The sequence below is a fragment of the Microcaecilia unicolor genome, chromosome 12 (genome assembly GCF_901765095.1).
Source record: "Microcaecilia unicolor chromosome 12, aMicUni1.1, whole genome shotgun sequence".
In the NCBI taxonomy this organism is placed as follows: Eukaryota; Metazoa; Chordata; class Amphibia; order Gymnophiona; family Siphonopidae; genus Microcaecilia; species Microcaecilia unicolor.
In genome coordinates this window covers 71,683,526-71,698,808 of record NC_044042.1, presented here as the reverse complement: position 1 = coordinate 71,698,808, position 15,283 = coordinate 71,683,526, and the positions used below count along the sequence as shown (strand labels likewise).

Here is a 15,283-nt window from a genome sequence, read left to right as displayed (position 1 = left end):
ATGTTCTCTGCGTATAATGCCACCTTTACTTTTGGTGGGATGAGGATGCATCAGTCAATACATATACTTCAGGAAGTTGTTATTTGGAAATCTCATATAATAACCATATAATTTGAAATAGAATTCCAATTTATCAAGTTTTCCATGAACCTCAGTGGTGCTGCTCACTGACCCACAAATCTTTTGTCAGCAAGCCTTATGCACAAACCTTTGTCATAGGTACGATGAATTACTAATCTTTTTACACAATTTTTTTTGTCTCAACAATTTTAAATAAATTTTCATATATATTTATAACATCTTAGATGTAGTGAAATACTCATCTCAATGATGAAAATACTGTCAGCCGTGGGCTATCCATCCAACACAGGTAGGATTGACTTGACGCCTAGCGATTCTATCAAAGTGCTAGGAGTCACACTGGACTCAAACCTGCCATTCTAACAACATGTTTCCTCTACAGTTCAGACCATGTTTTTCACTTGCGCCACCTTCGGTCAGTCTAACATCTTTTCGACCGGGACACTCTGCGCATCCTCATCCATGCATTGATCATCACATGTATAGATTACTGCAATGTACTTTTGAGGGGGGGGGGGGGGTTGGTCAGAGGGAGATCAAGCGTCTGCAACTGATCCAGAATGCTGCCGTTAAATTTCTCCATAAAGCACACAAATTTGACCAGGTGACGCCTTTGCTGTAGCCTGAGCACTGGCCTCCAGTAGACCAACGGATTAATTATAAAATCCTGTTGCTAGTTTACAAAATTCTACATTCAGGCTCCCTGGCTTTTTTTATCCTCTCACTTGCTCCCTTTTCTCCAGGGCTCTGCGTTCCTGCCAACAACATTTGCTGGTTATCCCCACATCTCGAGATGCGCCATTGTGTGCCTATCGAAACTCAATGTTCAATGTAGTGGGCCCCACTTTGTGGAATGCCTTGCCGTTAACACTACAAACTGTGGACACCTTCCTAAGTTTTAAGGCCCACCTGTTCTGCTCAGCCTTAAATAGATGAATAATCCAGGGACGTAGCCAGACCTTGCCAGGAGGGGGGGCCAGAACCCGAGGTGGGGGGGGGGGGGCACCTGTTAAGCCGCCTCCCCCCTCCGGCGACCCCCCTTCCCCCGCTCGATCGCGCCGACACTCTTAAACCCCCCCTCCCACTACCAACCCTCCCCCGTCGTCGCTGCCCGCCCCATGAAGTACCTTGTTTGCTGGCGGGGATCCCCAAACCCCGCCAGCCAAGAGTGTTCTTCAGCGCCGGAGTTAGTAGACTCCAGCGCCTTCATTCAAGGAAGTTCGTCTGAAGGATCAGCTGGTTTTGACGCATTTACGTCCTGCACGGGGCTACATGCACGGTGCAGGACGTAAGGCGTCAAAACCAGCTGATCCTTCAGACGAACTTCCTTGAATGAAGGCGCCGGAGTCTATTAACTCTGGCGCTGAAGAACACTCTTGGCTGACGGGGTTTGGGGATCCCCACCAGCAAACAAGGTAAATCATGCAGTGGCAGGGCGGGCGGCGAAGGCGGGGGAGGGTTGGTGGTGGGAGGGGGGTCAGGGGCGAATCTGCGGGGCCCAGGCCCCCTCAGGCCCCACGTAGCTACGCCACTGGAATAATGTAATCTAGCCGGAACCTGTTCAGCCACAGCAGAATTCTCTGTCTAGTTATTTTTAGGGGTTTTTTTTTTTTGGTTGTTGTTGTAAATTGTTGTTGTGTGTTCCCCTGTCCACGGAGTTGTTTGTATGTTGTTATTGCATTATTATGCTCCCTTGATTTTACTCATTTACACCGCTTCGATGGTCTGACCCTAAGCAGGTTATCAAATAAACTTAACCTTGAACACTCCACCTTCCCCATCAGCTGCTAACTTTTGTCTCCCTGTAGCACCTCCTGCACACAAAAAATTATATTGAGCATTTCATATAATTATAAGCCCTCACTTCCTGTTCTGTTTGGAAAGCTTCGTGTGCCATTCTCTGTATATCACTCTTTAAAAGTTCCTTTCACAGCCCAATGGAGAGGGGAACCCCCCCCCCCCCCCAAACTATAACCAAGGGCCCTGTTTACTAATGTGCGTTAGCATTTTTAACGCGCCTACAATTAGTAGACATATGGATGCTGTTTCATCCTATGGACAAAGATATTACTTTTTTTCTAACCCCCCCCCCCCCCCCCCCCCCCCCCCCCCCAATCTTAGTTACTCCAGAATAGACTACTTTCTAGTAACTAAAACTCTTCTTCCATCCATCACAGAATCCTCGATTCACAGCATTCACATATTAGATCACTCTGCTCTTTCTATTGCTCTCTCAGGCGTTACTCCTCCAGACACCCACCCTTCCTAGAGATTCAATGCAGACTTCTTCAAGGACAAATCCTTCATAACCACATTAAAACAATCTACTATTGATTATTTTACAGCTAACAGGGGGTCCTTTTACTAAGGCCTGCGGTAGTGTAGACGAATGTTTTGGACGCAGGCAGAATCACTGTTCAGCACACCTGCAAAAAATGCCTTTTTAAAATTTTTGCCGAAAATGGACGTGCGTCAAAATGAAAATGGTCGCGCATCCATTTTGGGTCTTAGACCTTACCGCCAGCCATTGACCTAGCGGTAAAGTCTCACGCGGTTACTGGGCAGTAATGACTTACACGCGCCGGAAAATAAAAAAATATTTTTCAGGCGTGCGTAGCGGACCCACGCCAAAAATGAAATTATCGCAAGGGCCATGTGGTAACTCCATTTTGGTGTACACGCTTAAGCAGCTTAGTAAAAGAGCCCCAAAGTTCTAGACTACCCTATACAAATCTGGTGGGATGCATACAAAGCCACCATAAGAGGTACATAAGTACATAGGTAATGCCATACAGGGAAAAGACCAAAGGTCCATCGAGCCCAGCATCCTGTCCCCAACAGCGGCCAATCCAGGTCAAGGGCACAGTTGGAATTACAAATAAAAAATAAAAAATAATGAAATCTTCTTGAACAAGAAATAAAATCGCTAGAACATGAATACTTATTACATTCACAATCTCATAAAACTTATCAGAAATTAATCAGTGTCAAATACAATTTCAATACAATCTTAACCAAGGAAGCAACTGCCTCAATCTTTTTACAAAAAGCATCCGGCTACTCTGGCAACAACAAAGCTGGCCATACGCTGGCACAATATCTTAAAGCTAAAGCAAACCGTTCTAGAATATCTGACATCACAGATCACAACGGGAACTCATATTTTTCTGATCAACAGATTGCTGAACAGTTCTCTAACTACTACCAGCATCTTTACGGTTCTGAAATCAATCCATCAGAAGCTCTTTTCTGGATAACCTTCCTCACCCTACCCTCTCACCGATACAAAAAAGCTGCCTAAGACTCACCTTTATCATTGCAGGAAATTCTAATGGCGATTAAATAAATTCCTAGGAACAAATCCCCGGGAGACGAATGGTCTAACAATCGAATTCTATGCTGCCTTGGCTGACATCCTAGGGGTCCACACCTCCTTCCTTATTACAATTATTTGATTCACCATGCAGGCAACAAAAGGTTCCTTCTTAGCATCTACAATTATAGTCATACCCAAACCAGGAAGAGATCCTGCTAATGTCTCTAATTATCGCCCAATTTCTCTCATAAACTTAGATAATAAAATTTATGCAAAAGTTCTCACTAATACATTTTTAGAAAGTTATCTCCTCTCTCATCCATAGAGACCAAAATGGATTCACACATGACAGATTGCCTTCAGACACTTTTAGACTATTCTGGAACATCCTGTTATATTGCATAGATACTGACTTAGGGCCCCTTTTACTAAGCCGCGTAAGCGTCTACGCACGCCAAAATGGAGCTACTGCCTGGCAACCGCGTGGCTGTTGTGGTAATTTCAGTTTTGGTGCGCGTCCAATACGCATGTCTGCAAAAATAATTTTTATTTTCTGACGCACGCTATGTGGCATTTGACGTGCATGTCATTACCGCCTGGATACCGCGTGAGACTTTACCACTAGGTCTATGGCTGGCAGTAAGGTCTCAGACCCAAAACGGACGTGCTGCAGTTTTCATTTTGCCGCATGTTCACTTTCGGCAAAAAGTTTTAAAAAGGCATTTTTTGCAGGTGCGCTGAAAAATGATTCTGTGCGCGCCCAAAACACGAACGCCATTTTTCAGCGCATCTTAGTAAAAGGACCCCTTAGTTGCTTTATCCCTAGATGCCGAAAAGGCTTTTGACCGTATTGAATGGCCCTACTTTTTAAAACTCTAGAATGGTTTGGATTCAATGACACTTTTATAAAAATCAACTTTTATGACTCACCTCAAACTTTCATTATTACAAATGGCATTTTCCCTCCCAAATCCTCACTCCAACGTGGAACCAAACAAGGTTGTCCTCTCCCCCCACTCCTATTCAACCTGGCCCTGGGAACTCTAGCTATATCCATTCGATCTAATCAGAATATATCAGGCATCAAACTTAAAGAAGATTCATACAAATTATATATGCAGATATTCTAATGTATATAACAACTGACTCCATTCCTCATTTACTTGACTGCATCGACTCCTTTTCCAAAATATCAGGTTATAAGATCAATTGGTCCAAATCTGCCCTTATGCCTCTTTCTAAATTAACCCTAAAATATTCTGTTGCCCAATATCCATTTATTTGGGAACCTAAGAAACTAAAATATCTAGGCATAAATTCTATTACCTCACCAGAAGAAACCCTTAACGAATCCATCATTTTACAAGTAACTAATGATCTGTTGAACTCATGGAACACACTTTTCCTATCCTGGTGGGATAAAATTGAAGCTTTAAAAATGGTGTTAGCACCAAAGGTTAACTATTTTTTCAGTATGATCCCTATTCTGTTTAAAGATTCTTTCTACAAAAAACTAAACACACTAATTTCTAAATTTCTTTGGAAATCCTCTACATCTAGAATTGCATTAAAAAAATTACAACTCCCATGCCACTTGGGAGGGCTGAACATCCCAGACTTTAAACAATATCACCTGGCCTTTCAAGCCTCCCAGGCTAAATTCTGGTACTCTCCCCTCCTCCTCATATGATATACCTCAATGGGTAACATTTGAGACTGAGAAAATGTTTTCCACACCCCTTTATTTGCTTCCTTCCATGAGCAAATTTTGCTACTCTGAAGATCAATTGATTTTAAAACAGACCTCTTGCTCTATAAATACTTTATGCAAATTGTTAAGCCTTAAATGGTCAGGTTCAACAGACAGATCTATCTGGTACAACTCTATTTTCCCTTGCAAATCCTCTCCAATCAATCCGTAAAACCTGGTGTGTGGCCAATGTCTGGTCTCCTAATCAATTATTGTCCATCTCTAACATTATTCCTTTTCAGATATTTTCTCAACTCTATAATATTCCCACCAACCACAAAAGCTTTGGGAATCAAATTACTCTACTCCTCATGCAGCTTTATCCATCTCCAGAGTCATGCCTACCTGCTACTTCAAGCTTTTCAACTCTATGTCAATTTCTTATGTCTCCAAAGTCTGCATCCAAAATATATACATTTCTTCAGAAGGTGAAACTGAATCTATGTTCCAATACGATGGCAGATTGACAGAAAGACTTGGACTTAACTCTCTCCAAGAAAGAATGGGAAATCTTTTGGACAAGAACTATACGCTCTTCCCTTCATCATATTATATAATCCATAAGTCTTATTGGACTCCAGCAAGGTTAGCCAAACTTTCACATAACCTGTCAAACTTATACTGGTCTTGTCAGTCTGCACATATGCTATTTCACTGTCAAACTTTACTCCCTTTTTGGAACTCAATATGGTCCTTACTTCAAAAGATATTTGCTTTCACCTATACCTTATCCTACAAAATTTTAATTTTGAAGTCTTCTACTCCAGTTCTCCATATTCCACCTAAACATGCTAAGGTTTTTAATTTAATGCTATCTCTTGCGCTACATCTAATTATATGCAACTGGAAAAACAATCTGAATCTTTCTTTTCATGAATGGTGGAATTTAGTATGTTCTTTCCGTCGCTATGAAGAAATAGATGTAATAGTCATATATCACATTTTCTGAAAACTTGGTCTATATTAGATAATTATTGTCAATCATCATGTTAAGATCCATAACTATTTTATTTCATTATATTATACAATATTCTGTTTTTCTGCTCATTTGTTGTTCCTATTACCTGTTTTGTGTTACTGTTTTGGCTCCTTGCCATTGAATTTATATATACAATTGCAGTATCCTTTAACTCTATGCATTGTAACTTACACAAAAATGTATAAATAAAGTTGTTAAAAAAAAAAAAAGAAACGCATATGCTTAGGAATTACCCAGTATTTCGTAAAGTTCTGAAAACGACCTTGTTTCGTGAATATCTGGATTGATTAAGTGTATTTATGAAGTGTTTTTCTTGGTTATAATTATGTTGTTTTCATTTATGATGGTAAGTAATTTCTGGGGTTATATCTCCTTATTTTTATTTTGTGATCTGCAATGAACTATACATTGGTCTTTACGGATAATAAGTCCTGTACAACATAATATAACATAACTACCATTAAGGTTTCCCTGGGCCCAGAGCTGCCCAGTTCGAAAGCACTAGATGTGCTGTTTACTTAACTGCCCCTTTCTCCTGGAACAACCTTCCTTATGAGATCTGTAGTGATTTAAGATTCAAAAGCTTCAAGTCAGTGATGAAGATATGGTTCTTCCATCAGGCGGCTTTTGATGCTCTTTGTGGTTCTCACTGTTGCTGCAGGCACTCTTCCCTCCCCCCCCCCCCCCCAATTTGTTTTCTTCCTTAATGACCCTTTGCTTGTTATGTCCTTTTCCCACCTTTCCTGGTCGACCATGCTGCTGTGTTACCCTCTTTTCTGGAAACAGTGAAGCTCCTTTCTCTCTTTTCCCTAGTCTGTACACTGCCTTGTCTTGTGAGTCAGTTGAAGCGGTAAAACAAGTTCAAAATAAACATAAACCTGCCCAAAAAGGTATAATATCATTGAAACATAAAATACAATTCAGAGTGTAAAAAAAATACAAACAACCATAAAAACATAGAAAGGAACTCAGAGCCTAACTGTCCACCCCCAAAACACTAACTCAAACCTACCCTAAAATCTCCTTTCAGTCACCCGTCTTTCCCTCCTACCCAATCGCAAGCCATTGTTACAGACTTTTTCTCAATCAACCTGAAAACAGCCAATCAATATTTTACTTTTTTTCCTGAAACATAAATAATTCATCTCTTATGCTGTTTCATAATGCCAGATCATCTACAGATGAAGCTCCAGCTCAAAAATAAATCGAGTCTCCAGAACTGTAAAAATACTGAACAATGTTGCCTGTCAGGCTCGCAGTACTCGATCAGCTACATACCATCAAAGTTTTTCTCAAAGGCATGCAGGACCATGCCCACTCAATGTCTGAAAGCTAAGTACAAATCTCTTACAGGGCAATATTTAAACTCTGTGACTGGCATTTCTTTTAATGCTGTTTAAATATATACCTGGCAGGCCACTATGTGGATATTAGTTTTCAATCATTTATTAGGCAAACCACCACCATATCCGGATAATGGCGTTGGATATCGAGATGATCTCTGGATGATTTGGGGCTCTGCCTTCCCACAGTGCCTTAGTGGTATCTGGATAGTGCTGCAGCGAATAATACGGCTGAAAAATATTGACTGCCTCGGTCAGTGCTACTAACCTGAGGAGCACCTGCTCTCTGGATAAGCAGCTTTCAATATTGGAACCCTAAAATTTATCCAAATTACCACTGTCACTCAGTGAAACCTGGGAAGTAAAGGATGGCAGGGCTGTGACAGATTCCTGCCTTCTACCACACAAAGCAGGACTTTTGGGCACCCAACTGGTGGCGTCTTCAACAAGTCCTCTCTCTGCTGCTGTCCCGCACTGACCTCTGGTACTCGTCAGCAGAGGCTGCTTATGTTGCTGCCAGGGGTCCTTGGAACAGAAGGGAAATATGGGCTGCCCCAGGCAGTGTCTGTGAGGAAGTATAGTTCTTCAGGAAGCCTGTTCCATCCTCCCTCATAGGCACTACCTCGCACAGCCCACATCTCCCTTCTGTTCCAAGGACCGTCAACTGAAGCAGCAAGTAGCCAGCGGCCCTGCTTTCTGTCAATCAGTACCAGAAGCCAGTGCACACAAGAGGACTTACTTAGACACTGCAGATTGGACACCCAAAGCTCATATACCCCCCCCCCCCCCCCCCCAGCACACTAGGGCAACACCAGGTGGTACTGCCCCCGAGACAGTACTGGAATACTATATAGGCTTAGTGGGCCTTTTTGGCATCATATTCTATGACAGTGGTAGGGGTTGATTCGGAGGTGTAGGGTTGGGAACAACCCACTCTTCACACCTTCTGTTCTGAGGAAAGGGAGAGCTGATAAAAGGCCAAGCCAAAGGGCAGAGAAAGGAAAACAGGACCTAGCCATTATGCAGGCCATGGGGTAGCCAGGTTGGTATCTGCAGAACCTTACTGGGCTGGTTGGTGGTGACAGAGTACTGTCCAGCCAGGTCACAGAGACCAGATGTTTGGTCAGCAACCTCACTAGTTTTGGTGGCTGTTTTGTTTATTACAAAGCCTGGTAGGAAGATCGTGGGGGGGGGGGGGGGTAATTTTCAACTTGTGCCAGGTATTTTTTGTACCTGCAAGACAGTTTTTGAAGTAAAACTTCCCCCTAAGATGTACCTGAAGCAACAGAGGGTGAAGTGACTTGCCCAAGGTCACAAGGACTGTTTTAATGGGATTTGAACCCTGGTTCTCGATCTGCTGTTCTAACCATTACAATACTCTGTTGCTGTTTTTGCAGCTGGCTAAGTATATGGGGTAAACCTACAAAAAAAATAGGCACACAGGTTTCAAAATGAAATTCGCACACTTTCTCTTGCCAAGTCACTCTTGGCTTTGCCTCTTTTCTACATGCAAGGGTGAGTGAATTTTTATATGAACAAACTCTATGGTTAAACATCCATTTACCCTCAAATTATCTTTTTGAAAACTGCATCGTGTGTGTGAAGAAGGGGGAGCAAGGTGGAGGTGCTGGATGTTAGATAAAGTATGGAATCTTGCAGGTTCTCTCTCCAAGAATAACAAGGGCCAGTCAACCTTGTAACCTTGGGAAGATTAGAAGAACCGATAGTCTTTTCTGCCATCATCTACTGTAAAACACTTCCACCTGCCAATATAAATTTAAGCCCCAGTGATGACATCACCAGTGGAGTCGAATGTGTCCACAGAGAAATCTTCAGCCTTACACCGTCCTCCCCCACTCAAGACTTTAATAATCTTGATCATCTCACATAATGAAAGTAATTTCCACGTCATTTACCTGGGTAAATGGGCTAAACTGTTCACCCTTCCCACAGGTAAAAATAAAAGTATACACTGATGACTCAGTTGTGTGGCTGTCAGGACCTCTTGTTTCCCTTTGACGGCAGCTGCTCTTTACTGCATCTCCCCCCCCCCCCAAAAAAAAAAAAAACCAAACAAACCCTGCAGTCCTAGGCAGCCCTGACATCACCGCAGAGCAGGGGCGTAGCCAGACTTCAGCGGGAGGGGGGTCCAGAGCCCAAGGTGAGGGGGTACATTTTAGCTCCCCCCCCCCCCCCGGTGCCGCCACCCCTCCCCTGTCCCTTTCAATCCCCCTCCCGCCACCTACAGGTACCTTTGCTGGCGGGGGTCCCCAACCCCCCCCCCCCCTCTCAGCCAAAGTCCCCTTCAGCGCCAGTCTCCGAGTCTGGAGTGTTCGCTGATCTGGATTCTGTTTCTGTGAGTCCTAACGTCCTGCACATTCCTATGTGCAGGACATCAGGGCTCACAAAAACAGAATCCAGATCAGCAACGCGCTGGAGACCGGCGCTGAAGAGGACTTCGGCTGGCGGGGATTGGGGACTCCCGCCAGCAAAGGTACCTGACGGTGGGGGAGGGGTGGTCGAATGTGGCAGGGGAGGGTCGGCGGCGGGGTGAAAGCAGGGGGCAGGGCTAAATCTGCGGGGGCCCATGTCCCCGTGGTCCTACCTAGCTACGCCCCTGCCGCAGAGGAAAGATAGATACATTTCTTAGGTGCTCTATAGTTAGTGGCTTGATTATAACCTAAAGGCCCTGTTTACTAAGCTGTGCTAAGGGCCTACTAATGTTTAAGTCACCCATAGGAGCATATGGGCAACTCTAGAGTTTAGCATGCGCTAAAAATGCTAGTGCACCTTAGTAAACAAGGCCTCAAGTTAGGTTCAGACCTTCCTCCATGGCCACTAGAGGGAGCTCTGTGACCAGTCAAATGCTCACCAACCCAAGCTCATATTTATTTATTATGGCCAAGGATCCTTCAACAGGCCTCACAGTTGCTCTGAGCCCTCTGTTAGCGCCTGCTGTTGCCGCAGCAGCTGGGTACAGAATCTGCTCCAGCCCCTCTCACCCTCTGCATCAGTTGCCTATTCTACTTTCCTTGACACCAGCACTAGTACCCAGGGGCGTATCCACACTTCGGCTGGGGGGGGGGGGGGGGCAGAGCCCGAGGTGAGGGGGCACATTTTAGACCCCCCCCCCCCACCACCAACCCTCCCCCGAGTCCCCCGCTGCCATCAGGTACCCCAGCCAAAGTCCTCTTCAGTCGGTCTCCGGGCCGGCGCGTTGCTACAGCTGATGTGGAAGCCTAGGATTCTGTTTCTTCTGCGTGAGTCGTCCTGACGTCCTGCACGTTGAACGTGCAGGACGTCTTACACAGAAACAGAATCCTAGGCTTCCACATCAGCTGTAGCAACACGCCGGCCCGGAGACCGGCTGAAGAGGACTTTGGCTGGCGGGGGTTGGGGACCCCTGCCAGCACAGGTACCTGATGGCAGAGGAGGGTTAGTGGCAGCAGGAAGGGGGGGTCGAAAGGGTCGGTGGGGCCAGGGCCAAATCTGGGGGGCCCAGGCCCCTGTGCCCCACGTAGCTACGCCCCTGTAGTACCATTACACTGCATCTGGATGCATTATGGGATGTGCAAAACTGATTTAAATGAACAGAATTGGGGCAACAATTACTACATTGTTTTGTGATATACGTTTAAAACCAGGACAGGTCAAAGGTTCCCCTCCTGGGACTGGGTGACTTGGCACATCAGAGTATGACAGGTGCATGCTGGCATTATCTCTCCACCACAGGGGCTAATTTCAAAGGGATGCTAAACAGCACGTTTCTTCTAAGGAGGCACCCCTCCCCCACACACACTGAATTCAGGATCCAGACCAGATAATGAGAACAAGGTGATCAAATTTGCTGATGAGACACAACTTTTCAAAGTTATTAAACTCAGAAGAGGTTCTTTTTTTGTTTTTTTAATGCACAATTTAAGCTGTGGAATTTGTCGCCAGGGATGTGGTCAGTTAGTGTAGCTGAGTTTAAAAAATGGTTTGGAGGACAGGCCATAAACCATTACTAACAAGGCAGACTTGAAGAAAGCCACTGCAGATTCCTGCAGCAGGTGGCACGGACTCTAGCTACACTGCATTTTGGTATATTGGATTGTCTACTGTTGGAATCAGGATACTGGGCTTGAAGGAACTTGGCTCTGACCCAGTATGGCAATTTCTTATGTTCTTAAGAAATAAAATTAGCTGCCACCACTGGGCAGCAGGACACATCTGTGGAGAGAGAGGGGAGAGTGTGTCATGTGCTCCAAATTCTCTCCTCTTCCATTTTGTTCCTCACATCCCCTCTCCCCTTTCCTTTCTCTGCAGGCCACTGCAGTGCTGCTACAGCTTCTTTGCCAGGCTCATATAATGAAGGAATCTGGTCTGTTATAACCCCTCCCCCCCCCCATTCACCCTTCCCCACTAACATGAGAACAAATGTAGGTGGTTTCCAGCATATCCCAACTGGGGTGTTAAATGCCGTATGATAGGGAGTTATATGCACCTGTCTACATATGGTTTCGCACGTGGATGTATGTCTGGCTATATGGACCTCTCTAAAGGTTATTCTTGGTCTACATATCCCCTATGTGTTCACACAAACCCAAGCCACCCATCAGGGTAATGATTATAATATGCATTTACATGGGTACATCAGGTTTACCAGCATAATTGCCAACCCCTCCATCCATGTAAAAGTATACATTGATGCATATAAAAAAGTGGGCAGAGTACAGTCAGGGAGAAAACTGATACAGTGGTAGCATTTAAATCTCCATGTGGGTACTGGGATTTTCTAAGAAACTCCGAGGGGGTCTCATTATTGCCATCCCTGGCTTCAAATCTTACAGCGTGCGTAAGTAGAGATGTACACACAGGTGGCTGGGTGACATGTACAGAAATACAATTTTTTCAGTTAGTATAAGAAAGATCCAGTACAGTAGCTCTGGGAGGGATTCACACCATCACATCCATGCCATTATCCCATCCTCCTTCAACAGCCACATTCTCACCCCGGGCTGCTAAGCCCTGACTAGACACAAGCCCAAAACACCATTTCACCTGCTCCCAGCCTCCCATGCAACTACTGCCAAGGAATGCAATAAGTAATGTTAGGGTATCGAGGGTTGCTTTGGGGCTCCTGCCCATTCTTAGCAAGCAAGAGCTTCATGAATACATTTCCACTAGAAAACCAACTTTGTGGGAAGAGATCAAGAAGCTGCCAGCAGGCACGTACTCCAGAGCAAACATTTGAAACGTTAACAGCACTCAACCGGATGGCATGGTGGATCTTCAACAGCTGCAAATCCTGCATCTCACCACTGTAGCTGCTATTCACATCCCCATATCTGCCCCCCCTCCACCCCAGTCACTTCCCAGTTTGTTTTTCCAGCTCTGGCATTCCCACTACGGATCTATCTCCTCCACAGGCAAGAGAAGGGCCTGGGGGGAGGTCAGGAAATCCCCGGGAACACTCACCAGGAATTTCCGCTTCTGTTTCCAGTGGCTGCCCTGCGCATTGGTGCTGCGATGAGCTTCTGTGACAATACGGATCAACTCCCACTCCTCGCTGTTCGGTTCTGGCCGGTGCTGCAGTGTTTTGATCATCTCTTCTTTACGCCGCCGTTCTCGGTTGTCCTCAATCAGTTTCCGCTTGGCTACCCGTTTGGAGTCGTCCAGAACAACTGAGGAGGCACAGGGAGGAAGAAATGTGGCGGTTATCACTGGGCAGCAAGAACCCTTATTCATGCCCCACCCAGGATTAACTTTAGATAACCTGCCCCATTCCACCAAATTTAGCATAGTGCAAGCTGTGACTGCAGATCGCACTGCTGAAATGCACAGCTACAACCTGGGAAAAATGGCTACCGAGCTCCCTAACCTGAAGTTTACTGTGATGTTAATGGAGGAGGGAAAATGTGGACATTGCTTGTAAAGAAGAGCACTGAGCTGTAATCCCAGCTCTGCCACCGACTCCTTCGCCCTGTCAGAGGTTTCGGTAACATCCCCACATCCTAGAACGCATGCCTTACTGTATATGAGAAATCTCAGTACTCTCTGAGTTAAAGATGGTTGGAAGTACAGATCCGTGCTTGTTGAGATTTGTGGTTTCAATTTCTAATGATATGTGTCTCGTATTTTTGAAATTGTCATATGAAAGATCATTTACAGAGACTCCTGAGGCAGGCCTGTGGCTGAAACACAGTACTGTGTCGAGTCTCCTGTCAAACTTTCAAGCATCTGAAGTTTCCTTGTCCATCTCTGGATTGCTTGGTCTGTTTCCCATTCCTTGTCTGTTCCTGAATATCTGCTAGGACCCACATTCCTCAGTCCTTCCAACCCCCCTCTCACCCCCTGCCTGGAACATCACCCCCCCCCAGGAAAGACAGACCCCCTTCCTAGTCACCATAGCTCTCCCCCCCCCTTCTGGGCCTACCTAAGATCACTGGTGGTCCAGTGGGAGTGATGGAGGCAGGACCGAACCCCACCCCATTCACGCCTGCCTCTAGAAATGTGCCTCAACAAAATGGCTGCTGCGACCTCTCGAAGCAGCCTTGTGGTACTACTTGACTGTTTAAATTGCTTTGAGAATCTACCCCAGTGTGGCAATTCTTACATTCTTATAACTATATAATATATAGAAAGATAGAGAGAGAGAGAAAGAAAGAAAGAAGGAGAGCATTGTACGCTCTTGTTTTTACAAACTTAGGATGCTATACTCAGACATCTATTTACTCAGGAATAGGGTTACCATATGTCCGAATTTACCCGGACATGTCCACTTTTTGAGGATGTCTGGGCATCCGGACGGGTTTTGCCACTCCGCCTGTTTATCTGGATTTCTGGACAAACGGGCATGCGGGTGGGCCTATCCTATCCTCCCCTTACTTACTATCTACTGCCCTGGTGGTCTACTGACCTCTTTGGGGCAGGAAAGAGCCTCCTCTTTCCTGCCTGGAGTGCTGCCCTTGCCCTGCATCCTGTTGCTGTGATGGTCTCGGGATTCAAAATGGCCACCGAGAGTTGATGCGGCCTCGCGAGACTTCAACTCTCGGTGGCCATTTTGAATAATGACGGAGGTGACGGGGGTGGGGCGAGGATGTGAAAGGGGCAGGGTGGGGGGGCGGGACATGTGTCCTCTTTTTGAGAGGACAAAATATGGTAACCCTAACGCCTTCTGAATGGTGCTTGTACTTCCAATATTCGATGACTTAAAATAGTTCAGAATATGGCTGTAAAGCTAATTACTAACTCTCACTAATAGGATCATGTGACCCCCACCCCTCCTTACTCAGTCAGGAGCACTGGTCACCAGTTAATCGCAGAGTAGCAGTTAAAATTCTGATGCTACTACATAAAGTTCATTACTCTGGACTACCATGCTACCTGTCCTGACATCTAGTTATTCCTTAGTTCGGTATTATCTGCCTGGACACTATAAGAATGAAGATTTTCAGTGTAACAGAACTCTCTAGAACCCTCTCCCTTTACCCTTGAGGTCAGACCACTCACAACAAAACTTCAAGATGCATCTGGTACATAAGATCAATGAAGAAACATTCCCTTTTTTATCTTGCCTTATGTCCCTCTTAGGAGGCAGGAGACAAATCACTGCTTGAGTAGCTCTCTTATATTATGTCTTCTTTTACAGCTTTTCTTTACTATTTAATAATATATTTCCTTTCACCCTTTTTATGATTATACGATTGCAACATTGGAAACTGCTCAGAAAGTTCATTAATGATTGGGATATGAAAAATCAACTAAACTTGGAAAGAAGGAAACACAAGAGGAAAAGAAATGCATAGGGTGGGGAAAAAAGACACAGGGCA

General features: G+C 45.0%; 1 protein-coding gene across 2 annotated transcripts in view; it reads right to left on the bottom strand.

Annotated features, from left to right (window-relative positions):
• The window catches only part of THRA (thyroid hormone receptor alpha), a 252,653-nt gene that overhangs the window by 5,570 nt on the left and 231,800 nt on the right, over window positions 1–15,283 (bottom strand). For both annotated transcript variants that reach the window (XM_030220608.1, XM_030220607.1), the window contains one exon: window positions 12,930–13,135. In XM_030220608.1, the coding sequence (XP_030076468.1) occupies window positions 12,930–13,135 (206 nt within the window). The remainder of the gene's footprint in view (window positions 1–12,929; window positions 13,136–15,283) is intronic.